The following is a 25,483-nucleotide window of genomic DNA, read 5'->3' as shown; positions in this document are numbered from 1 at the left end:
AAGCTTTGTTTAAGCTCAGGCTATCTTGTGATGGCCATGTCAGACCAGAGAGCAAACACCAGAATACAAACCCCCTGAGTGAGGGGTTATTCATTTGTGTGTAAGGTGCATTTTCTGCAGGGAGCAGGGGTTACACCTGTGATTAGGAGAGTGGCAGTAAATGCTCTGGGAGTTCCCATCACGGCTCAGCGGGTTAAGAACCCGACTAGTATCCATGAGGATGCGGGTTTGATCCCTGGCCTCCCTCAGTGGGTTAAAGGATCCTGCGTTGCTGTGAGCTGTGGTGTAGGTCACAGCTGCAGCTTGGATTCAACCCCTAGGCTGGGAACATCCATATGCTGCAGGTGCAGCCCTACAAAGAAGAAGAAAAAACGCTCTGATGATGACAGGCACCTGGTTAGCTCTTTAAACGCAGCGCTCCAGCTCGTGTTCAACAAAAGCTTAAAGACCCGACCGGAATGAACTGACATTTTTGCAGGTGGCGGGGCTACGGGGATGGGGACGGAGAGCTCCTGTGAACTTGACCTGGTGGGGGGTGGTGAAGACAGGGCAGAGCATCGCAGAGTTCTGCCTCACCTGCTTCTAAGAAAACCAAACCTATGAGTCTCGAGCCCATTGCTCACCTGGCAAGAAGAGATGCTGCCTGCGAGTGGCAGAGAGGTTTGGCCAAACAGGCAGAACTGGGAACAAACATCAAGTGGTGATTGTCGAATCTGCTACTTAACTGTAGCTGTGTTCCGTGCTTTCCAGGAGAAATGCGGCATCTCTGGAGAACACTGGCCTGGTCCAGCTGGGGAGGAAGCATCTTTGGGGAAGGGATGCTGGGAAGAGTCAGCCAGGCGAAGGGGCTGACCCCACTGAGACCCTGAGGGTCTCGGGGGCTGTCTGTGCCTGGGGCTTGGTGGGAGTGTGTAGGGTTAGATGGGAGGTGGTTGGGGATTGGCTGCGTTGCCTGCGAAAGATGGGCTCCCTTTGCCATCCCTGAGGATTGGCTAGCTTTGGGAGAGGAAGGATTTGTAAGGCCCCCAAATGCCAGAGCATCAAGAATACCCCAAATAAGAAAATATAGTTAGGAGTTCCTGCTGTGATGCAACAGGATAGGTGGCCTTCTGCAGCACCAGGATGCAGGTGCAATCCCCAGCCTGGCACAGTGGGTTAAAGGATTGGGCATTGTCGTAGCTGTGCTGCAGGTCACAACTGTGGCTCAGATCTGATCCCTGGCCCAGGAACTCCATGTGCCACAGGGCTGCCAAAAAAAAAAAAAAAAAAAAAAAAAAAAAAGAGAGAGAGAGAAAGGAAAAGAAAATAGAGTTAATACAGTTGACTCTGTGAGGAACGGATGTCACATAGACACAGAAATGACTACACAGAACAGGCACCTTCTCTGGGCTGGGCCTCACACCAGGCCCTTTGTGTGCCTTCTGGCATGGAAGCCTCATGGCATTTCCTGGTCAAGAGTTTGGCTCAGCCCCTCCACAGCCCTGCTGCCTGGCACCCATTTAGTTTGGCCGAGCAGCCTGCAGAGACCCGACACTGACACTAGCCCCGTCACACACGCGCAGGCCCTAGAGAGCAGCCTGCGAGTCACAAGCCAACGTCCACCCTGGTGGTCAACGCTCTCCTGCCATCCGCGCCTTCCCCTCACACGTCCCTTAGATAAAGACCCTCCAAGCCGCTCCCCAAACCCTGCTCGCTCCTTTGGTTCAAACTGACCAACACAGCCTTAGGCCAAGAACCCCAAAGCACTCCACCCGTGACCCTGATAAAGGTGTGTGCCCCGGAGCCTGCCTCTGTGTCCCCACTCTGCCTCCACCTCCCTGCCACGCCCCTCCAGCCACGCCTTAGCCTTCCTTCAAGATCTGCAAGAATGACTTCTCTATTTCAATTTCTCTTTTGGCCTGGTTTTTTTGTTTGTTTGTTTGTTTTTAGGGCCACACTTGCGGCATATGGAGGGTCCCAGGCTAGGGTTCCAATCAGAGATACAGCTGCCGGCCTACACCACAGCCACAGCATCACCAGATCCAAGCTGTGTCTGCAACATACACCACAGCTCATGGCCACGCTGGATCCTTAACCCGCTGAGCGAGGCCAGGGATGGAACCCGCAATCTCATGGTTCCTAGTCAGATTCATTTCCACTGCACCACGACGGGAACTCCTCTTGGGGTCTGTTGTTGAACCTCTGCCACCATGGGGTGCCCCGGGTTCCATTTGTATGTGTTTATTTCACAGTCATTACATTCACCCCTAACATCTGAGATGTAAGGGACACCATGGCCACATCACTGCCAAGGTCACTCAGCAGAGGCAAGGTTGGAACCCAGCTCTCCCCAGAGCCTGGTGTCCAACCTCACCGTGCTGCCCGGAAGCGTGGGAATGGACCTCCCTGTTTTGAGCTAGAGTTCCTCTCAGTTAGGGGGTGGTTTTCCCACACTGGTCAGCTGCCCTTTCATCAGCTTCCCTCTGCCCAGGTCCCAGGGCTCAGGAGGCCCGCGTCTCCTTGTACCCTCTCTGATCAGCAGAACTGTCCTGTAACCCTTCCCGAGATGGGTTAATGCCTCTGCAGTCACATGGGCAGTGACTTCACCTGATGCCCCCATGTTGAAATAGTCTCTCCTGAATCAAATTGCAACATCATCAAATATTCATGGAGAGCTCACAAGACATTAGGAGCTAGACCTGCAAAGAGAGTCTTGATACCATTGGGGGGAATACACAATTTGAGTCAATGTGTATTTGCCTTCTCTGTGCCAGGCACTGAGAGTGCAGGTGGAACCCAGCTGTTTCTTGGCTCACGGCCTGCCTCCTGCCTGAATCTAAAAAGACGACTTCTGCCCACAAGGTTGAGGAAGCCAGGAACTTGCTGCCAGAGGCAGCAGGGAGCCACGGAAGGCTCTAGCGGGGGAGCGGGTAGGTGACAGCGTTAGAAAACACTACAAAGTGCTAGGTGGCCAGTGTGTAGGCTGGGCTGAAGTGAGGGCGAGCCAAGGCAGGGCTAAGGCTGTGCTCAGCCAGGAGAGGTCGGGCCCTGATGATGCAGGCAGGAGCTGAGCGGGAAGGGGAGGTGCAGAGGTGAAGCCGCGCTCAAGGTGACCGCACACGAAGCAGCAAAACCAGTTCTAGTTTCCGACCAGCTCAGGGGGCTCAGCGCTGGCGCTGGCCCAAGTCCCCACTCTAGCCTTTCAGTCCGGAGGGGATCATTTCCAACGGGTGGAGGGAACCTTCCCGGAGGCTGCCCCGCATCTAGAGATGCCTGCAGCTAGTTACGGTACTGAGTGACTTTTGTCCTTTGCAGCAAAAACACAAACCAAAAACACAAAGCAAAAAACCTGCCACGGAGCGGCCGCTCAGCATCCATTGGGAGCAGCGGCCGGGCCCGGCCCGCGCATGCGCAGCGCCTTCGGCTGCCTGGGACTACAAGTCCCGCCGTGCCCCGCGCGCGCCCGCGGCCGCTTGCCTCCCGGAAGTGGAGCTGGGGGGCAGCGTCTCAGATCTCTGCGCTGGGGCTGGCTGGCCGGCTGGTTCGGGGTGGCGGCGGGAGCGAGGAACCCGATGCGGGCGAGCGGCACCGGGGATGGCTGCGGCTGGAGGCGGGGACTGCGAGGGCGCGGCGCCCGAGGCGGACCGTCCTCACCAGCGGCCCTTCCTGATCGGGGTGAGCGGCGGCACCGCGAGCGGCAAGGTAAGGGGCTGGGCGGCGCGGCGGGGCCTGCGCGTCACCCCGACCCCCGGTCCCTAGGGATTCCGGGGCCCGATGCGGCCTTTGTCCAAAGAGAGACCCCAGCCCCAAGCTGCTGAGGCTGGGGGCGGAGGGTCCCCCGAGGACTAGGCTTGGACCCGGCGCAGGCAAGAGGAGGGGGGAGCCGAGCCCTGGACCCTGGGGGCCACCCCAGACTCCCCGCTGGCCTGGCCTCTCGTGGCTTCTAGGCCTGCGCGGCTCCAGCCAGTGCCCCGAGGCCCTCCCGCCAAGTGCAGCCCCGCCTGCCACTGGCCGGTCTGGCAGCCCCTCAGGGAGTTGCTGGGTCAGGGTGGGCGTTTCCAGGCGGGGATCCTGTTTCTCTGTTCCCAGTCAACTGTCTGTGAGAAGATCATGGAGCTGCTGGGACAGAATGAAGTAGACCACAGGCAGCGGAAGCTGGTCATCCTGAGCCAAGACAGGTTCTATAAGGTCCTGACCCCGGAGCAGAAGGCCAAGGCCTTGAAGGGACAGTACAATTTTGACCATCCAGGTAGAGAGAGACTCCAGGGGTGAGGAGGGAGTGGGGGAGGAGGCAGACCGCAGAGACTGGGTCCGGGTTGGACAGGGATAAGAAGAGACCTGAGTGGTTCCGTGAAATCACCGCGGTGGCGGGCTGCGTGCCTGAGCCAGGAGGTCACTCCCAAGCTCTCTGGGCCCTGGGTGGCTCCCTGGGTTGGACTCGCAGGAAGTCCACACCCCAGGAGGTCTTCAGGACCACTGCTCTGCCCCTAACTTCTGTGGTCATGGAGCTGTCCCCCTGCTTCCTGTGCTAAGGGCCCTCTGCACAGGCCACATCCACTGTGGCCTTTCGTTTCCCCACCCTCCCTGGGGGGCAGAGTCCTCCAGAGGCCAGCAGTGGGGGGCAGCGTGTAAACGCGGACCAGAGGCCTTTGAGGCTCCGTTTCCTGGTCTGGTCAGGGGCCAGCGGAACAGGTCAAGATGGGATGGATAAGGGGAAGAGCCGGGCTGCTCCTGCCTGCTGCTACTAGAAGATTCCGCCCTGTGGCTGGCTCCCATCTTTACTTCATTCCACGGGAAGGAGGCCTGAGAAGCGTCAGTTTAGTTATTTTCCAGAAGGGGAGAGAAAAGCCGCCCAGCACCCCGACCTCCCCGGCTGGGTGATCAGAGACCTGTGTCTGCCCTTTAGGGTCTTTGGAATCACCAGCACCCAGCTGTGCTGACCCCGGGGCAGAGCCAGTGCCGACCTGCCCCCAGGCAGGGACAGTGGCATTGCCTGGCCTTTTCCTCCATCCCTGCAGATGCTTTTGATAACGAGCTGATGCACAGGACGCTGACACGCATCGTGGAGGGCAGAACTGTCGAGGTCCCAACCTATGATTTTGTGACCCACTCCAGGTGAGCTGGCGCCCGCGGCCCCCTCCCGCCCGCCGGGATGTGCCCCCGGCCCGGAGTCAGTGCCTTCCTGGGCTTGCCCGCAGGCTAGCGGAGACCACGGTGGTCTACCCCGCGGACGTGGTCCTGTTCGAGGGGATCCTGGTCTTCTACTCCCAGGAGATCCGGGACATGTTCCACCTGCGTCTCTTCGTGGACACCGACTCTGACGTCAGGCTGTCGCGAAGAGGTGAGGCGGCCGCGAGCCTCTCTGCCCCGGCCGGGGCGGCTGCGGGTGTGGGGTCTCGGGGTCACCGCCTGCTCCTGTCGCCGCAGTGCTCCGGGACGTGCAGCGCGGGCGCGACCTGGAGCAGATCCTGACGCAGTACACCACCTTCGTCAAGCCGGCCTTTGAGGAGTTCTGCCTGCCGGTACCGCCTCGCGTGCTCGCGGGCCTCCTTGTGCCCCCCTTTCCAGAGGGCCCGCGCCGCCCGGTCCTCGGAGAGCGGGGCTGGGGGGGGGCGCGTGGCCTGCCGATGAAGGGAGAGTTGAGCTGACTGTGCCCACGCGGCACTTCTCAGGCGTGAATCGCCCTCTGTTCTCCCCCCACCCACTGCCTGCCTCCTCCCCGCTCCAGGCCTTCGCCCCGACACCTGCACGGCCTGCGTCTCTCCAGGGCACTGCCTGTCAGCTGACTGGCCATTTCCTTACGCCCCCCCTTAGAAGAGGGGGCTTCACGGGGGCAGGGCTTTTGTCTCCTCACTGCCAGCCTGGTGTCTGGCATATAGCAGGTGCTTCATTAACTTCATCCAGCCACGTGCTCCTCTGGGCTGCCTTGGGCCGGCGTGGGCGCTGGAAGGTCCAGTTGGCTTGTGGCGAGGAGGCCATCCGTCTTTTTCTCCGTCTTGCCTTTTTGACTAGATGGGACTCATAGAGGGATTTAAAGGGAAATATAACAATATCGTGCTTTTTTTTTTAATGGCTGTACCCACAGCACATTGGAAGTTCCTGGGCCAGGGGTTGAATCAAACCCACAGCTACGGCAGTGCCGGATTCTTGAACGCACTGTGCAGGGCTGGGAGTCGAACCCACACCTCCGCAGCAACCTGAGCTGCTGCAGTTGGATTCTCAACCCACTGCGTCACAGTGGGAACACCAGTGTTTTGCTTTTTAAAGGGAAGAATACAGCACAAAGGAATTAGAATCAGGATTCCTGCTTTAGATGAGTAGGACCCATGAGTTCCAGCTCTGCTATTTTTAATGTTACATTTATGTTCTTTGAAGTTTCTGGAAAATGATTAGAAAAGTAAATTGTTGCAGTTTCTTGCTTACTTACAGAAAGACATTTGGCAAAGAAGGTAGTTTGCAATAAAACTGGGCACCCAGTGTGTCTGGTGCCCCAGGTGGAAGCAGGGCCATTCTCGGCCTGGCTCCTCCCTCCCCCCGCGTTACATACGGCCACACATTGAGGGCCGCGGAGCTGGCCAGGTCGTGGCATCAGCTTTTTGCTGGTCGCCTCCCCCTTCCCCCGGGCCGCCCACCGCAGTGAACCCACCCTGTGGGAGGCGGCCCTGGTCTTCAAGCCTTCAGTGGGTTCCACTGCCTGCAGACACAGCTGCCCCGGGACCCGGTTCCGCCCACCTCTGAGCTCACCTCTCCTCAGGCCTCCTTGGCCCAAATCCACTCGCCAGCGACGCTCTAGGGCCTGCCAGTCTCTTGGCCCAGACCGTTGCCTCCCTCGCTTCCTTCCAGATGTGGCCCCCTCAGCAGCATCTGGTTGGGGCTCTCCTCGGCTGTCACGGGGCTGAGAACACCGTGGCCTGCCCTGCTCACGCCTGGGTTCTCAGAGAAGGTTCCTAAGGGCAGCGGGAGAAGGCCACGTGCAGCGGGAGGGTGCCCGCTCCCCCGGCCCGTGGATCGGGTGGTCAGCAGGGAGAACCAGCCCCCACACGGTGTTCGTGGGGAGAGGAACATCTGAGGCGGCGAGAGGAAAGTGCCATTTCTTCCGGCTGCCTCAGCTCACTTTCCCTGACTTCTGGATCACTGTCTCTCACCCGGCTGAGAGCAGCCGCGAAGCCCCCCATCTGCCACGGCGACCCGGGCCTGCTCCCCTGAATGTAGCCCCAAGCAGGTTGAAGTCACCTCGGGGACAGGTCCTTCAAGACCTTCCTCTTGCCTTGCAGACGAAGAAGTACGCCGACGTGATAATCCCTCGAGGCGTCGACAACATGGGTAAGAACTGGGCCTGGCGGCTGCCCCCACTCCCCCCAGAGCCAGGAAGTAGGCACCGCTCATCCTGTTGTGGTTCCTGAGAGGCCTGTCCTGTGTACACCCGCGGCACAGGTTTAAAATGCACTTAGGAAAACATTTAACGCGACGTGCACCTGAAACTGACACGTCCCTTGTTCTCTCTGTAAAACTGGTAGGAAAAAACATGTACGGAAAACTTAGACAGGGAGTCACTTGTGAGCAGAAAGCACGTAACCAGGGTTAACTGGCAGAGCCTCGCTGCCCAGCTCAGGTGGGTGCTCGGGTCCCGGCGTGCACCTGTCTGGGCCGAGACTCAGCAACACGCGGACGCCTCGGTGGGGGCGAACCTCGCGGTCCACGAGGAGGCCGGGCTGTCCCTGGGTGGGCTGACCCCGCCCCGTCTCCGCTGCAGTGGCCATCAACCTGATCGTGCAGCACATCCAGGACATCCTCAACGGCGACATCTGCAAGTGGCACCGCGGAGGGGCCAACGGGCGCAGCTACAAGAGGACGTTTCCGGAGCCGGGCGACCACCCCGGTGTGCTGGCCTCGGGCAAACGGTCCCACCTGGAGTCCAGCAGCAGACCCCACTGAGGAGCGGGCGCTCTCCCTGAGACGCAGCGGACACGTCCTCTCCGAGGCTGGTACGGCCGGGGTGGGGTCGGGGTCCAGGCGTCCCTCGCCGCCGTGGGAAGCCCGGCCGGGTCACTCCCACTGGGTCTGACGGCTTCTCCGCCCTGACGTTTCCACCCGCTTCCTCGTGCTGAGGAGGCGGAAAGGTCTCTAGCTCCGAGGCAGCCCACAGAACGTGCTTCAGTGAGCCAGGCATGTGTTCTGGGGACGCTGAGGCATCGGCTGAGACCCCGACGGAGAACCCACAGCGCAGGTTCCGCTCGATGTGCTCGCACGCTGACCGAGGTCGAGTCTGAGGACGGCTCTTGCTCTGTGCGTTGCACAACCACGTCTTCTGTTTACTCCAGTCCCTGACACGCGAGCTCCCTGTGGCCACCAGTGGGTCGCGAGCCCGTCTCCGAGGCTGAGCCGGGGGGGAGCCCCGGGGAGCAAGCCTTTCCTTAACCAGCACCCGACAGAGGCGGGTCCCTCGCCCAGCCCAGGCCTGCCTGGTGGGGGTCTGCCTTCCGACAGGCACGGCGTCATCGTGCGGCCCTGCCTGGGACCTCTAAGCCCCGGCTGCTGTGTAGACGGGCCTCCCCTGATGTCAGCTGTGGCCAAGGCCGGGGCGCCCAGCCCGGCCGAGGTGTGTGGACAGGAGGTGTGAGCGGATGTCGCCGCCTCCGGGCACTAGTCCCTTGCCCACCCAGCATCCATGCCTCACCGACACGTGGGGTCCTGTCCTGGTTTGTCCTCCCTCCCTCCCGCGTGGCGGCGCCGTCTGTAGACGTGATCCTCTCCCGCTGCCGCCAGCTGTCAAGCGCCAACTGCAGTCACCCGCGACATCGGTTGCGCTTGGCTGAGCTTGGTGGCTGACCTCTGATGTCTATGTGACAGTTTTTCCAGAATCTTTGTGCCCTTGTGGAGAGAGAACCAATAAATAACTCCCAACACGGATGCCGGTTTGTCCCTGTTTAATGACACCAAGTCAGCAGGACACGGAAGTGCGTGGATGACGGAAACGCCTCTGTGGGAGCGGCTCACGCCTCGCGCAGAACCTCGGGGTGGGGGGTTTCAAGTCAGCAACGTGAGGGGAGCACCCAGGGCCCCACAGCCTCATCCAAGTCTGTCATTCCTGTAGCCCCTGAAGCCTTAGGCTGACTCCTCAGGCCTCACTGGGGTGCTGGGACAGGGGGACAGGGGGACAGGAACAAGCCGGGGGCCTTGTCTGGTTTCGCCTGAACTCGCTCCCGGCCTTCTGTCCCCGTCACCATGTCCCACACCAGCCTCCCCCACTCCGCAGGCCGGGGCGGTGGTGGGGGGGTGGACGGCGGGCCTGCTCTTTACGGCTCAGGATGAGGTGGTTCTCAGACGGCTGCTTCAAGAGAGGAACCCTTGCCAAGCCAGAGTCTCCACCAGGCCCAGAGCCGCTCCTCCAAGGCGGTTCTGCTGCGTCCTGAACTCGGCGCTGCTGTCCTTCGCCGGGTTCATGTGCACTAGTGTTTTCGGATCAAGATGTCCCAGCTGTCTTTCCAGCGAAGGGCCCTGAGCTCGCTGGGGGAGAGCGACCTGTCCCCGTAGGTTAGTGGGCGCAGCATGTTGGACACGTGACAGGCAGAGGCGAACCAGGCCACCACCAGCGCGTGGAAGAGGCTCCTCTGGAGCTGGGACCTGCGGGCCGGAGCAGAGCATGGCGTGGGGGGCTGGCACTCGTGGTCACCTGCCCTGGCCTTTCTCTTCCTGCCCCCCCCCCAATCAGCCCTCATCACATCCCGCCTGATGTGCTGGGCCCTGCCCTCCTCACGCCTGCTTCCAGAACCTCCACAGCCTCTGCTCTATCGGATGCCGGGGACTTGTCCCCCCAAAGCAGCCTAATTACCACCGAACAGCCCCACTGAGATTCTGAGGCCCCTGAGGACCAGAGGCTGCGCCCCTTGCTCTGGCCTCCAGACGGGCTCGTTTAGAGCTTCCTGGTTCATCTGTCACACATCACACCTCCAGCCACAAACACAGGCTGCCCTGGGACACACCCCATGATTCCCCTTTGCCTGCTGTTCTCCAGGCCTGAAGCTCCTTCCCCATTTCCCATCCACGTCAGCCACCTCCACCTCCCACCCGCCTTCGCTCCATCCTCTGACCCCCACGGAGCCTTGCTTGTGCCCCTTTCGTGGCCCTGACCAGTCCCGAGTCCCCGTCACACCGAGATCACCACTGGCCACGCCCCTGGACCCTGACCCCGGGGTGCTGCTGCGAAGGCCGCGCACCTGCAGAGGTGGTGGCTGACGTGCTCCAGGACCACAGGGAGCAGCAGGATCTGGAAGGCGAGGGCGGGCAGGTAGTGGTAGAGGAAGAGCGTCTTCTCCACCATGAAGAAGGGCAGGTAGTTCACGGCCCAGCCCCCGGCACACAGAGCCCCAGCCAGCACCCAGCGCAGCCAGGAGTCTGCAGGGAAAGGCCATCTCAGCCGGTGCTGCCGACGGCTGGAGCCAGGAAGCTCTCTGCGGCCCAACAGGCTGGCTGGCTTCCTTGTCCGCAAGGGACCCACGTGCCCGCCGCTCCTGATTTCTCTGTCCTCCCCCCAGCCCTTCCCAGCACCTCTGGAGGAAGCACAGACCTCCTGTAACTTCCTGCGGTCCTACTGTCCCCTTTGTGAGAAATACCAACCCCTTGGGTCCTGGCCTGGCTTATTCTCTATTCCTCGCTGACCTTGGCTCTCCCAGGAATTGGGAGCTGGGCCTCACTCCACAGGGAGCAGTGTGGGGGCAGGGGGCACTGGATCCTGCACCCGCTCAAGGGAGCAGGGAGTCAGAGGACAGTGACCAGCTTGGAGCTGAGCCTGGAGAAGGTGCCTCCCTGTCCCGATGGCCTTGGGCGCCCTGCCACGGGTGTTTGCTCGTTTCCTGTTTCTCGATGGTTTTAAGGGGGTCTCTGTCCTTGCAAACAGTCACCCTTGACTAAGTGCCTGCCGGCCACTCTGTCCCATCTGCCACTTCCAGGGCTTCTGGGATCCAGGATCCCACCTGTCACTTGCACTTCCCCAGAGAGGCCTGGAAGGCCGTGTGGGAACCGGACTGCAACCCTGTCCCTGGGGAGGCAGACATCATGGACGTTCCCTTGAGACAGAAACAGAGGTCGGCTTAAGGCCCTGCTTCCCACCGTGGCTGGGCTGACACGGAAGCCCGAGGAGCTCCTGTCAGAACCAGGAGGAAGGGGCGTGAGCTGTGCTCGGGCAGCCGCGCTCACCCTCGGGGAGGTCGCAGATGTGCCGCCGGCGTCTGAGCAGGTACCAAAGGAAGAGCAGGACGTAGGCCAGGGTGGCGAGGCTGGCCGAGGCCCAGATCACCACGTTGCCCAGCAGGTGGATCTGCGCCTGCAGGCACAGAGACACAGTCACCCCAGCCAAGCTGCTGCCCGCAGGCCCCTCCCACGTCCCCACCCTGGGCCGTGCCTGCCCCGGTGAGAGCCTCTCTACAGAAGTGCCAAGGCTCCCAGCTCTACAAGCTGAGACAGAGAACCGGGAGGAGACGCGATTTCCTTCTCCCCGCAGAGCTGCTCTCGGAGGGGCTGATGCTGAGCCACTGGGGGCTGAGCAGCCCTCATCCCAGACCCCGATTCCCAGCCCGCAATCGCTGCCCCACTCCCGGGAAGGAGCCGGGCAGCCTCCTCCACACGGCTCACGGTGGCCGAGTCCTGGGCACTGACTCTACGCTGCGTCCAGCCCCCCAGGTGGAGGGAGACGATGCGTAAACAGAGCCCTGACTGCCCAGATACCAGGGGCTTCACAGGATTCTCTTAAAAACCACGTTTGCGGAGTTCCCAGGGTGGCACACTGGTTAAGATCCCAGCTAGTATCCGTGAGGATGCGGGTTGGATCCCTGGCCTCACTCAGTGGGTTGAGGATCTGGCGTTGCGCCGTGAGCTGTGGTGTGGGTTGTAGACTCAGCTCGGATCTGGTGTAGCTGTGGCTCTGGTGTAGGCCGGCAGCTGCAGCTCTGATGCAGTCCCCTAGCCTGGGAAATTCCATATGCTGCAGGTGTGGCCCTAAAGAGACAAAACAAAACAAAACAAAACACCCCGCCCCGAACAACAAAACCAAACCACATTTGCCAGAGAAGCGGAACCACGTGCTCCCGCGTCTGCGGTGAAGCTCGGTTCCCCGTGATCTGCAGAGGCGCTGCGACCTGACGCCCTGGCTGTGTGGGAGCTGTGGCCCCACGCCACCGAAGCACTCGGAGGAAGCAAGGCCAAGGCTTTTGTTAGGAAAGACGTCGCAAGGCTGGGCCTCGGTCACATGCGACGGCTGCTCCTAAGGTCACGGGAGTCTGGGGCACGGGACAGCTCTGCGCGCACAAGCGCTCTGCTTACACTGGTCCGGGGGTGCAGCCAGTAGGCGATGTTGGTCTCCAGCGTGACCCAGTCCAGCGGCGTGGAGCTGTACTTGTGCTCCGAGTCATCGCTTCTCACTGTCAGCATCCGCCACTGCAACAAAGCAGGGGCCTCTGGGAGCCACGGCCAGCCAGACACCTCCATCGCTCAGGGATCTGCCCCTTTCACGAGCGCGTCCAACCTCCAGTTCATCCGGGTCACACACACAGCAGGGGCAGCGCGACGGGCGGGCAGGCGCGCCCGTCGGGAGACCTGAATTACAACCTGGCTGTGGCCCCACTCCCAGCGCCGGGCCCGCGTCTGTCACGGGACGGGGCTGGGTGCCAAGGACACTTTTACCGTGGGGGGCCGCGTCTGGTTCTGACCGCTCTAGGGCTGCATCGTGTTGACGGGGCCCATTCGGACCTGACCTGTGTGGCAATGTCACACTGCAGAGCCTCCTTGGTTCCCGACCGTCCTGCCAGCGAAGCCACAGGCAGGACAGCCACAGGCGGGGGCCGACAGTGTGTGCGTGTCGCTCACAGTGGACAGAGAAAGGCTCCCTCCCAGCCTGTCAGGGCCTGGTGTACAGGCCGACGCAGGGCCACGGAGTGCTACCGGCCTCGGTGCTTTGCCTGTGAGCCAGGTCGTGCTTCCCTCCGCCCGCCTGTCACCTGCAGCTCCGAGAACCTGGCCATGAAGCTCAGGTTCCTGCTGACGTCCATCTGCGTGGGTGAGTGCAGCTCCAGCTCCCTCTCCTTCTGCTCCTGGCCTGACAGACACACCCCAAGCCGAAGCCGCCGGTCAGGGAGCCTGGGCCGCAGTCCTCCCCACCGCGCAGGGCTCCACCCGCTCAGGCTCTTTCGGGTCCCAGGGCTCAGCCTGCGCTGCCTCCCGGGGCCCGCGTCCCGTCTCTGGGGGGCTCGCCGCCTCCGCCCGCCCGCGCAGGGCGCCCCGAGGACAGCCGGGGCCTCACTCTTGCCGTAGCGGTGCTCCTCCACGTTCCACACGGCGCTCTCGTGGTAGCCGCGGGCCAGCTTCTCCCCGACCACCTCCAGCTGCCGGAAGCCCCAGTCCGGGAGGTGCGCGCCGCTCAGCTGCCAGCGAGGGAGACGGAGGGCGTGACGGGGGCGGCGGCAGCTGAGTGGGGCTCGGTCCCGCCCGCGGGAGCTGGGTGGGGGCGGCCGCTCACCTTCAGGACGGCCGAGGTGTTGACGTGCACGAAGCGGACCTGGGACAGGATGGTCTTCCACACGCCCGCGTCCGACTCCCTGTTCACAATGTCCTGCAAGACAGCCGCCCGTCCTGTTCTCCTTAAGGGCGAAGCGAAGAGCAGGCACCAAACGGGGACACTGACTTCGTCTGACGCCAGGGGACAGGCCCCGAAGGGGAGCTGAGGGCCGGTCCTGGGTGTTGCCATGGACGTCATTCCTGACACCCGGGCAAGGGGGTGGGGGCGGGAGGCATTGCCATCCTCCAGAGGCTGCATGGGGGTTGCGGGGGCAGGGCCCCTCTCCAGAGGCTGCATGTGGGGGGGGGAGACCCGCCACCCTCATCCTCGGCCTCGTCCAGAGGCTTCTCAGGGCAGCCTTTTCAGTGGGGAGGGACTTAAAGATGGACGGTCCTCCTTGAGCTTCTGCAATGCCTGTTCACTGAGAAGGCTCAGCCAAACACAAAGATGGAGCAGAGGAAAGTGAGACACGGTCCCTGAAGAGATGCCCTTGGAGTGGACTCACGATGCTGGGAAATAAAAGCCTACTATCTGCAGAGCCTGGCACTGTCGTATTTAACTTATATTTAACTTACTGGTGACGCCCCCATGAGGTCAGGAGCTACTGACGAGCGGGGACTGGGGGCCTAAGTGGGCGCAGGGTGAGGCCTGGCTGGGGCCACACCGCCAGTGAGCCGTCTGCCCTGTTCCCTGAGCCTCGGTTCCTGGAAAAGCGGGCGTGTGGGGCTGAACATGGGGCCCAAGGAGCAGGACAGGGATCAGCAATGAGCCTCAGCAGCAAGGGGGCTGGGGGACCTTCAGGAGAATCCCAGGGACAAGGGGCATGGTAACAATCGCGTCACAGCAGAACCGGGCAGGAGGGGCAGAGGCAGACGGCCTCACTCACACACCATCGAGAGCCCAATGGTGGGGGCGGGGGCGCTGGTGCTACGGATGAGGCTCAAGGGAGCCTGGCTCTCCCCGAGGCTAGCCCAGGGCAATCGCCAGCGCTGCGTTGCGTGCTCCGTCCCTGCCTTCGGACGGTCCAACAGCCCAGTAACAGTCCAGTAACGCAGCTTCCCTCCCGCTGCCTTGCCCAGGGCAGCACGTGCAGCGTGGAGGTGGGTGACCGCTGGCTGGGACTGGGAGGGTGGTGCCGGGATGGCTCCACGGACAGCACAGCCAGTCCCCAGGGAGAGCCTGGCTCATCCTGAGCGAGGGTTGACGAGGTTCCCGGGCAAGGCAGGGTGGCCAGAGCCCCGATCCTGGGTGTTCACAAGGCCCAGAGCCTAAACAGCAGGAGGGCACCTTCTCCCGGCAGCGCCAGCCCAGCCCTGCGGCAGCGCCAGCCCAGCCCTGCGGCAGCGCCCCACACGAGCAGGAGCTTTGTGCCCGGAGCAACACCCTCTGATACAAGAAAACCACCCGATCCCCACATTCTGTACAATGCCGAGGCTGTGCTCTGTGAAAAGAGCTACACCTTTTTTTTGACTGAAAACCACGGGCCTAATTTCGCCCCCGATCACGTTGCTGAAGGGCGCGGTCTGGACCAGGCTCGTGTCGCCGGAGGCGGGGGCTGGGCGTGGGACTCACCAGCCTCCAGAGGTTCTGGGCAGGCATGGAGATGTTGTAGTCCACGTAGCAGGAGACCTCCTGTGAGTGGGGGCTCAGGGGGGCCGCCACATCGTGCCTGGAAAACCAAACGACGCGGCTGAAAAGCACCCACTGCCCCTGGCGGGCAAGGAGGACGGGATGTGACACACTGGCCCCTAAGCGCCGTGAGCAGCCTGTCTGTCTGGTAAGCCGCAGCATCCCTGGTACTGAGGCTGAACAAGTGATCAAGTGCTGGAGGTTTGGAGGTGAGCATCAACAGGGAAGGGTTCTTTTTTCTTTTTTGGCCACAGCACGCAGAAGCTTGATGAGGGAATCTCACTTCCCGGACCAGGAACTGAACACAGGCTACAGCAGTGAAAGCACTGAGTCCGAACCACTAGACCACCAGGGAACGCCCACTCGCTGTCCCTTTAAGGGGGAAAAAAATCCACTTTTCAGGAAACAAAGCCAGCTTGGCCTTCAAGCACCACCACGTGAAGGATGAGCCACCCGCCAGCTTGGCGATAAAGCATGTAAGCGCAGAAGCTCCGCAGTGACCAGCGCCTTCCGGGGACACAGGGTCTGGCAGGTGTCCGTCTAAAGCATGGGTCTCACCATCCCCCTTTCAAAGGATGAACCAAGCCCAGGAGCTCAGCCCACACAGGCTGGTGGCTCCCAACGCCAGGACTTGGAAACGGCTGGGGCGCCAAGAACATTGTGGGATGGCCAAGGGCTCTCTGCGACAGTGACTTCAAATGTCTAGAAACGCCAGGTCCTGCGCTCACTCACGTGGAAATCACGGTTTTCTCAAACCGCGCAGGGCCCTGTGGAGGAGCTGGGGGCCCCACACTGAGCAGAAAGAGGCCTGCACAGCTCTGCACAGCCAGACACGACCTGTGAGCGCGTGAGCGATACAAATTATGCCCAAACATGGCGGGCACAGCGCGGGCACAGTGCGCAAGAAACGCTTTTGGTGATGGGACATTTCAGCTGACAGCTGAATGTAAAGGGGGTTACTGGGGGGGTGTGGAGGGGGCACTGTCCCTGAGTCAAAGAACAACCCAGGCAGACGAGGCAAGTGTGAGGCCGTGGGGGGCTGCACATGTTCGTTCTGGGGATAGCTGGGGGGGAGTGACTGGTATGAAGTTTACCAGGGAGTGGGGGGCCCGCAGGCAGGGAGGGGTGGGTGTTATTCTGCTGTGACAGTCACACCGGAAGTCACTGCAGGGATCTCGGTAGAGAAGTGACGCCAGCAGAGAGGGTTTTTCAAAGGGAGCCGTGGCTGCTGGGTGCAGGGGATGGAGGGACACGGCTGGGGGGCTCCCAACCCCGTGGGACGAAGCAGACAGGGCCTGGGTGGGGGCGTGGGAGTGAAGAGAGAAGGAAGTGAGTCAGGGGAAGGGGAGACGGTGAGGGCCCAGCAAGCAGCTCCTTGAGGGGGCAAGGAGGCACCAATGTGGGGTCTTGAGACCCATGAGATGGCAATGATGGAGAAGCCAGGTGGGGGGAGCAGGTAGGGCTCCCCCTTCTTCAACTCCCTTCTGCTTTCAGTGGGGGCCCCCGTCTGCAAGGGCGCCCACCCTTCATTCTGGATAGGACTCTGCTCATCACCCATGGGCACAGGTGAGAGGCCACTGTCCCACTTAGGTCACTAAGGCTCTCCTCCCCGCCACTGTGCCCCCGCTGCGGCCATCGAGGGCCCCCTCCCGCGTCGAGTGCAGGGCAAGGTCACGCTTTGCTCTGCCCAGGGGAGCGGACACTCACGTGTTGAGGAAGCGGGTGGTCATGCCGTGTACGAGCTGTACCACGTCGCCGTGCCGCACGGGCCTCGGAGGGCTGCTCACCACCAGCTGGTGCCTGGGGAGAGAGCGCGGCCGCGCTCCCGGGGTGTCAAGGGCCCCAGGTAGCACGCGGCCAGAGTGGAGTTGCACGGCCACTCGGTCCGTGGGCACCTTGTGGGAAGTGGACCACGTGAAAACACAGGGCGTACACTTTGTGACAACTTGCTGCAACCTCGGGTCACTTCCCGAGCTGCCCAGTGTGGCCCGTTTGCCATGGCTACATGGCAGCTGTGCTGTACCTGCTACAACGCCTGCACCTGCCCTGAAATCCTCGGACAGACAGACTCTGGCTCCATGTTCACTCAGCAGACGAGGACTAAGGCCTGTGAGGCCTTGACCCTGGGCTGGGGCTGAGCATCAGGAGGAAGCCAGATGAGGCCACCACCCTCGGGTCACTGCACCAGGTGGGAACCACAGAGTGAGCACACAGGCAGCGGCAGACAGAGGACAGTGACAGGGGGAGGGCGTGGAGCCTTGGAGGGCAGCAGGGGTGGCCTCCCAATGCTGACCCTCACTGTTAAGTCAGAGGGCACAGCAGTGGGACCCTGCCAGGCTGTGGGGACAGCCTGTGCAGCCCGCAGCAGGCGTCGGGCCTGGCTCCAGAGATGCAGAGGAGGGCGAGTGCTGGGAGAGCGGGGGCAGGGCTGCAGGGGGGCTGGGGCCCAAGGGCATGGCTGTCCTTCTAATAGCCTCAGAAGCTGGGGGAGGGGCCTGGGCAGGAGTGTGACCTGCCACCTGAGTAGGACACCTGAGCAGCTGCGGGGAACGAGCTGTGGGGAACGGGGGCGATGGGGGAGGCGGGTGTGGAAGCAGATTGCTGGGAAGGAGAAGACCCCAAGACCTCTTTAGGATGCAGAAGCTAGAAGTGGCTGAGGAAGGTGAGCGAGGTGCGGGGCGGAGCTGGGGACATGCCTATGAACACCCAGGAGGAGATGCTGGGCAGGAGACTCGCTGGGGAGACCCAAGTCCCTGAGCTGGTCCCAAAGCTTCCAGAGAGGGAGGGAGGGAGCGTGGACAGGGCGTGGGGGGGTGGGCGGCGGGGGGGTGGACATGGAGGAGGGGGGAGGGGCGTGGACGGGGAGGAGGGAGGGAGGGTGGCTGGACTGAGGCCGAGGTGTCCTGGGCGCATGCTCACCTCCCGGGATCCTTCACGATCCACCAGTTATTGACGTCCTTGAAGGGGTAACAGGTCACCTGCTGCTGGTGGGAGCTGCCACGGCCGTTCTCATATCTGCAAGAAGGGGAGGCACCTGGGGGTGGGGCAGGTCCCTGCAGGGTCCCTGCAGCCGCCACCAGCAAGGTGTGCAGAGCCATTCACGTCCCAGAGCGGCTCAGCCAGGCCCTTTAGTGATTCTTCATGCAGAAATAATGAGACTCGTTGACAATCAGGGTCTGAGAGCTCAATTTCTTTTTGTCTCACAAGCTTCTACACATGAAGTGAAAGTTGGTAACAGCAAAAACATGAGCAGACACAACACTTAATAACCTTCAAGTTACAAACTTTCCTTACATCACGGGGTAGGTGTTCTGGTGGGAGTGAAGCCAGCAGGGCACGGGTTTGCCAAAGACGTTCTTCAGAGTGACCTGGGAACCGTAGGCCACCTCCAGGGGCTGGCCTTGCGTGATCCGCGCCAGCCCCCCCTGGGGCAGAGGCAAAGGGGTGCCAGGGAGGGAGGGAGAGCAAGAGAGAGAGGGAGGGGGGAGGGAGGGAAAGGGGGGAGGGGAGGGGAGAGCAGTTGTGGCAGCCACACCAGCACCTCTGACAGCCACTCCCCCTCCGGCAGGTGCTCGGGGCCGGCATGGTTATCACCCGTCATAAATGAGCCACAATGACACACTGTGCGACAGAGACAGAACCGTAGCCTCTACTGACTGGAGGCCGCCCTGGGGCCGGGCCCTCCGAGAGTCCCTCCCCGCCACCCTCAGCGACGGCTTCCAGGCTTCCTGCGGGAGAGCAACTGTCCCCTGACACTGGGAGTGGGTGAGTTAAGAGAAACCAGCCCGAACACAGTGCTGGCCGTCGGCAGAGCCAGCCCTCGGGGCAGGTCTGTCCACTTCCCGGCCTGCATTTCCAAGCACCTCGACTCCACGGAGCATTTTGACTCCTTCCCGCCACCAGCAAGAGCGGGCGCCAGGGCACGTCTGTGCTGTGCGGCCGGGCTCCCGCCGGCAGTCACACCGCAGAGCCCCCATCAGGGTGCGGTCCCGGGGAGACACACTGAAGCCGGGCCTCGCGTCCTGATTCGCTTCTTCCTCCTGGGCCGCATTTAAGTAGGGAAGCTGAGCCAGTCCAGCGCGGCCTTCTTTCTTTTTTTTTTTTTTGCTATTTCTTGGGCCGCTCCCGCAGCATATGGAGGTTCCCAGGCTAGGGGTCTAATCGGAGCTGTAGCCACCGGCCTACGCCAGAGCCACAGCAATGTGGGATCCGAGCCGTGTCTGCAACCTACACCACAGCTCACGGCAACGCCGGATCCTTAACCCACTGAGCAAGGGCAGGGACCGAACCCGCAACCTCATGGTTCCTAGTCGGATTCGTTAACCACTGTGCCACGATGGGAACTCCCGGCCTTCTTTCTAAGGAGGCCGGGGCCCTCTTTACCTCCAAGCTGGCCTGGAAAGCACTGGACATGATTTGGTCGTGGGGCCCCGAGCGGCAGAGCAGCACCAGGTGGACGTAGAAGAACAGCAAGTACACGAGGACGGGGACGGCCAGCAGGGCCACCGCGCGGGCGAGCAGGTGGCAGAGCACGCGGACCTGTGGAAGGTGGAGTCACGCCCGCCCCGGGAAGGCGCCTGCACCCCGGGCCTTTCTGCCTCGCCCTCCGGCCTCAGCCCACCCTCGACGGCAGCACCTACGTTGGAGAGTGTCCGGTCTCCGATCAGAAGCCAGGCGTGGACGGCGGCAACTCCAAGCACAAGCAAGTACGTGAACGCACCCATGTATTTGATGCTGCAGACACGCCAAAGGGGGAGGTGAAGACGGGACCCTGGGGAGGCTACCGATGCCGCCTCAGCCCCGTGGGCCAAACTCACCCAACTGCGCAGGAGCAGGCCACACCCGTCAGCACCAGCCAAAAGCACCAGCTCGCAGAGAAGGGCCTGGGGCAAAGCAGAGAAGCGGAGCTGGGAGCTGGGAAGGTGGCCTTTCGAGGGCCGAGTTCCAGGCACAAGGAAGGGGTTCCTTGCCACCCAAGATGGCAGGCAGTCTGGAACCAGTTTTTCTTTTCGGCCAGAACAACTTCTCAGTTAGTTTAAGTTATAGAAAGAGGAGTTATTTATTTATACCGTCATGAGCCGAGAGCCAATCTAGGTGCCCAGAGCAGCAGGAAAAGCACTAGACCTGCTCAGGTGGGCAACCCCCCACTCCCAGGCCCTTCTTTCCTTTTTTTTTTGTTTTTTTTTTTTGGCTGTGCCCATGGCACAAGGAAGTTCCCGGGCCAGGGATCGAACCCAAGCCACAGCTGCGACCTGCACCACAGCTGTGGCGATGTGGATCCCGAACCCGCTGAGCCAGAAGGGCACATCCATCCTCTTGCTGATGAACTAGCAAGGACATGTGCCAGTCTCCATACCTGTGTTTCTGGGAGTTGCAGAACTTCAGGTAAGACAGCACGGCCAACAGATTAAAAAATATCAACAGAGATTCCAAAAGCATTAGCCTGGACTGAGTGATGAGGGCGTTCTCTGTCAGGAAGAGGACACGGTGTCGGCTACAGGCCAGCGTCCACGGGAAAGGCCACTTGCCAAACGTCACAGGACGGGAGGGTGGAGAGGTTGGCCTCGGAGAGGCCGGAGGGGACGGGCTCCGGAACCACAGAAGCCGAGCCACGGCTCCTGAGGCCTAGCGACTCCGGGGAAGTCGCTGCCCCTTTCCGGGCCTCATCCCTCACCTGCAGAAGATGCGCAGACTCTGCAGGGCCACCCACGCGGATGTCTGACACCCTGGGGGAGGGGCCCAGTTAGGCTCGTCACGCAACAGACCCAGATTCTGCTCTTTTCATCCAACTCAGTTTCACCTGTTCCCAGGCCTGGGCTGAGGGACCTTTCCTGAGGACCAGCTGCAGACCCCCCAGGCCGTCTCACTGGTCAGGTCCTCCTTTTAGGACAGGTGGCTGGAGGGGGAGGCGCTCGTTGCTGGACGTGGCCTGCACCTCCGTGACGTCACAGTCTGAACCCACAACCCCCCAGCCTGGGACTGCGTGACTCCCAGAGTCCCATCTGGACGAATGGGAGGTGCTTCCCTCCGTCCCGCCAGTAGCAGACGCTGTGGGGGACACACATCTGCTCAACCAGGAGGCTTCCCGGGCTGCACACCGACTCGGGACAAAGGCTACCCCAAAGCGGGCAGGGGCCCAGGCCTCACCGATCAGCATGAGCAGAGCAGCCCCTGTGGCGGCGCAGTGCGAGAAGCCGAGCTCCCTGATGATCTGGTAGGCCATGGGCACCGACAGGGCCCCCGCGAGGGCCGGCAGCAGGCGCAGAGACCACACGGGCACATTGCTGCTGTATTCTGGAGAAGCAAGCGCAGCAGGCTGAGCACACGGGGCACCCCCCCACCCCGCCCACTCTTTTCACACAGAGCATCACGCGCACAGACTAAAACTCAAGTCTGCAAGGCCGGGGACCACGTCAGGGACGGAGGCTCTGAAAAGAGCTTCCCGTGGCCAAGGCCCAGTTCCCAGTCCACGTGGGGAGGATGCTGGGGGCTCTGCGATGAGTTAGTGCTTCTTTCCAAGCTTACCCATCTATTGCCAAAGACATGACGGCAACCCACAAAATTTACAGGGACAAAAGATGACTGCGATCCGACGCCACGTACCCAGAGTGTGCCGTGAGTACCAGAAACCAGAGACAAGAAGCTTACTGTATGTCAACACTAAGGTATTTACCAGACTTTTCGAAAATCTTTCACTTGTGTTGATACAACTTATCACACCCTGGACCCAGATGAATAAACCATAGTTGCGAAGCCCCGTGCGTGCTCCCACCTCGCGTCTCATACAATGTGTTCTAACACACACACGTTAACAAGGGAAGTGAAAACGCCATCTTACCTGCTCCAATTCTGTTCCACAAAAAGTTGCCATCGAAGCCTCCTAAATAACCTACAACGCAAGATTAATCAGTAACTATCCTTTTCGGGAAATATTTCTCAAGTACCAAACTGTGGCAGGCAACAGGGGAACACTGACAAATAAAGCATGAGACGTGGCGTCTGCCCGCAAAGCATTTCACGTCTAGGTGTTAAAGGGCCACTCCTCCTACTGAGCCTACCTCCTAAGGCCAGCAGCATGTGGCCGAAGGGCGGACCACTGCCGTCCAGAAAGAAGATCCGCTTCATGTAAAAGGAGAGGTACTGCCCGTAATACACTTCGTCAAAACTGAAAAGCAAACCCACGTTACTTTCAGCAGCCAAGACTCTTCCCCGTCAACAAAAGGCAGGAGGGGAGGTGAATGACTCTGCAGAGACCAGGAGAGGTCAGACCTTCGCCCCAATCGCTTGGTGTCTCCCATGGGCCGCATCGCACATCCCAAAGGATGGGCGGGGAAACTCCCTCCCCAGGAGCAAGCTCCCTTACATGGATTCTCTTTCTCTCCCTACGTTTGGGTCTCGGAGGAACTATGAGCCAGCCTTCAGAAGGCCTGGGGGACGCAAGGCTTATCAACCTGTCCACCAGTGCGCCTGCAGCTAAGAGTCCGAATCAGACCTGGTGACCAGACAAAGCAATCACAGGGGTAAAAAGGGGGCACGCGGGAGCCAGCTGCAGCAAAAGGTTTCCAGACAACATCAGAGACACCTCTATGACAAGGAAGAACGGCTGTCAATCTTTTAGATGCGGTGATGCTACTGCAGGCACTACTGTGGTTTTTAAGAATCCTGACTTTTTATTTATTTATTTATTTATTTATTGCTTTTTAGGGCTGCACCCATGAAATATGAAAGTTCCCAGGCTAGGGGCTGAATCCAAGCAGCAGCTGCCAGCCTATGCCACAGCCACTCCAGATCCAAGCCATGTCTGCGCCATGGCCACGCCGGATCCTTGACCTACTAAGCCAGGCCAGGGATTGAACCCGCAACCTCATGGATACTCATTGGATTCATTTCTGCTGTGCCACAAGGGGAACTCCCAAGAATCCTGACTTTTCAGAGAAAGAAACTCAGCTGTTTATGAATGAAATATAATGTCCATGATGTGCTTCAAGAAACCCCGCAGCAGGGAGGGGCTGGCTATGAGCTGGTAGCTGCTGAAGCTGGGTGACGAAATACTCTCTGCTTCTGTGTTCGACAGTTTCCCTGATAAAAGGTTAAGTGAAACGGAACACATGTACGAGCCAGGCAATAAATGGCCCTTTAATAACAATGGCGATCGCTGCCCAACATGACAAAGAACACACGCTAACGTCAGCGAGGACTCGCCTGCAAATTCCTCCATCTCCTGCCCTCCACCCTCCAGACTGTCCGTGGTCACCCAAGGCCACTGCACCCATGACAGACCAGCGGGCCGGACCCAACAGGAGGACTCTGCAGGGGCTGTCTTGGGGACACGCGGGCCTCTCCCCTCACTGCCCAAGACCCTCACCACCAGGCACCTCAGGCTTACTCTCCCACTGATGCTGTTTAAAAAGGGCATTTCTGTCACCAAGGCGCTGAACAAATTACAATTCCTTCTAATTCACCCGGAATGGAGTTGTTTGGCTTACACCACAGCCCTTGGGTAGGCAAGTCTCCACAGTCGGCTCAGTAACCCCACCACGGTCAGAGCCACGACATTCAAGTTGATGTCAGCCGTCACCACGACAGGGCGCTGCAAAAATCCCAACATCTTGTAGAAAAGCAGGGGGCCTGGGAGGATGGCCTGGAAAAGCAGGGAATAGCGAACATCAGAATGCGGGTGGCCTCCTGAAGGCGCCAGGAGGCTGTGACAGGACCCAGCATGCACCAGCAGTTAACAGCGGTGGGAACGCGAATCTCAGGACTGGACTTCCGAGGTGGCAGCAACCTGGTTTGAGGAGGTGACTGCAGCCGATCAGGTCGCTGCAGAGCCACGGATCCCGGACCAAGCTCCGTGGCTTCAAGGATCCTGAGTTGCTGCAGGTGTGACATATGTTGCAGTGGAGGCTTGGATTCAATCCCTGGCCCACAGAACTTCCATATGCCATGGGCGGCCATAAAAAAAAGGAATGAAGGAGGGAAAGAAGGGAGGGAAAAGAAAAATCTCAGGACGGAATATTCCCATCAACCAATGCGATGGCCTCCCAGCCCCTCCCTGCCTGGGCAGTGTGGCCAGCTTACAGCCTGGTGACGTCCACCCCCTGAGCCTTGGAGTCTCCTCACCTGCCCCAAGAGCCTCCCTCCCTTCCCGCCTTGTGACAGCAGCAACCCCTGGGCGCCCCTTTTCTTCCTCACTGAGGGTGCATCTGCATAGGGCACCCTGCTTCCTCCCCAAATTTCCATCTTCCCTTGGGCTCCACTTCTCTTAAGGCTGCATCTGTCCTGGGCACCCCCTTTCTAGCATCTGGCCCCTGGCGGTCTCCTTCTATCGGATAGGCTATACCTACCCTGGATGCCCGCTTCTCTCCCTGCAGCTATGTCTGCCCCGAGGACCCCTCTTCTCTCCAGAGACCCTGTAGGCCCTGGGAGGCCCCCACGCCTCTACCGGGCACTCCCTCGCCCTTCTGAGGGCGCTACTTTCCCCAAAGGTTTCTCCTGCCCCGGGGCGCCGCCCTCCCTGCCCCGGGCACACCTGCCCGGGGACGGGGGCCCACAGGCTGCATCTAACTGCAGGCCCCCTTCCCGGTGCGCCCCTGCCCTCGGCCGGGCCGCCTGGTCGGGCAGGACCCCGCCGCCAGGGCCTCGGCTCCCCGCAGGTCGCGCCCGCTTGTCCCCTACGGGCTCTCTGGTCCCGACTGAGCTCTGGTTCCCGACGCCCCAAACGTACCCGCGTTTCAAGTCCCAGCAGAGCCGCTCCCCGCCACGCCTCGGATCCGCCTGCGGGTGGGGCCGGGGGCCGGGGGCCGAGGGCCGGGGGGAAAGGGGCCTGACCGTTGGGGGCGAGGCCGCTCGGCACTCTTCGCGGCCCACTGGCCCGCTCGGCACTCGATTCACCGCGCCTGCGGGGCCCGTCGCGGGTGCAGCGCGCGTGCGCACTGGGCGAGCGCAGCGGGGGGCTCAAGGCGCTCCGGGATCGCAGTGCACGCTGAGCTTGCGGCTGTCCTTTTACAACGACGCAGTGGGAGCCTGTCCGCCTCCCGCTGTGTGGCGCGGAAGCGTGCGCAGGCGAAGGCGGGCAGGGTCTGCTCCGCGGGCTTCTTCTCCCACCCCCCCCGCCCCCTGCTGCGCGGCCTTAGCAGTCCCGGCCAAGCCAGTTCTGCAGCGCGACTAGTACCTTTGGTTAATGACCTGGCCGGTTAAGGGGCAAGCAGGCAACCCTGCTGCCCAGTGCCATCCCCTCGACTATGGGAGCTAATACCCACGGACAGAAGTGTGCAAATTAATGACTGGAATTCCGGCTCTTTAGTGTTTTCCCGTGTTGGTGACTCA

General features: G+C 61.1%; 2 protein-coding genes across 10 annotated transcripts; one reads left to right on the top strand and one right to left on the bottom strand.

The window, feature by feature from the left end:
* Positions 3,440-8,889, top strand: UCK1 (uridine-cytidine kinase 1). 2 transcript variants are annotated; one of them, XM_003122250.4, is made up of 7 exons: positions 3,440-3,681; positions 4,069-4,228; positions 4,998-5,094; positions 5,178-5,320; positions 5,407-5,501; positions 7,254-7,302; positions 7,733-8,889. In XM_003122250.4, the coding sequence occupies exons 1-7, from the start codon at positions 3,574-3,576 to the stop codon at positions 7,912-7,914; spliced, it is 834 nt and encodes a 277-aa protein (XP_003122298.1). In that variant the 5' UTR covers positions 3,440-3,573; the 3' UTR covers positions 7,915-8,889. The 2 variants fall into 2 exon arrangements, with proteins under 2 accessions (XP_003122298.1, XP_005654644.1); XM_005654587.3 differs by lacking the exon at positions 5,407-5,501 and having other exon boundaries at positions 3,467-3,681.
* On the bottom strand, positions 8,667-25,055 carry POMT1 (protein O-mannosyltransferase 1). Of its 8 annotated transcripts, none has more exons than XM_013986968.1 (22): positions 24,882-25,041; positions 23,943-24,088; positions 23,644-23,798; positions 22,216-22,322; positions 21,996-22,046; positions 21,305-21,451; positions 20,514-20,625; positions 19,975-20,040; positions 19,798-19,891; positions 19,541-19,696; positions 18,452-18,582; positions 18,077-18,172; positions 16,865-16,957; positions 15,101-15,197; positions 13,490-13,582; positions 13,274-13,394; positions 12,972-13,069; positions 12,298-12,411; positions 11,176-11,302; positions 10,953-11,045; positions 10,197-10,374; positions 8,892-9,603 (listed from the first exon to the last, which is right to left on the bottom strand). In XM_013986968.1, the coding sequence occupies exons 3-22, from the start codon at positions 23,763-23,765 to the stop codon at positions 9,429-9,431; spliced, it is 2,271 nt and encodes a 756-aa protein (XP_013842422.1). In that variant the 5' UTR covers positions 23,766-23,798; positions 23,943-24,088; positions 24,882-25,041; the 3' UTR covers positions 8,892-9,428. The 8 variants fall into 8 exon arrangements, with proteins under 8 accessions (XP_020926178.1, XP_020926168.1, XP_003122297.1 ...); XM_005654583.3 differs by having other exon boundaries at positions 23,943-24,031; positions 24,882-24,960; XM_021070519.1 differs by lacking the exon at positions 10,953-11,045 and having other exon boundaries at positions 8,667-9,603; positions 23,943-24,031; positions 24,882-25,055.

Source organism: Sus scrofa, chromosome 1 (assembly GCF_000003025.6).
Source record: "Sus scrofa isolate TJ Tabasco breed Duroc chromosome 1, Sscrofa11.1, whole genome shotgun sequence".
NCBI classification, from domain to species: domain Eukaryota; kingdom Metazoa; phylum Chordata; class Mammalia; order Artiodactyla; family Suidae; genus Sus; species Sus scrofa.
The sequence above is the reverse complement of the archived record's forward strand: the minus strand, read 5'-3'. Positions and strand labels throughout refer to the sequence as shown.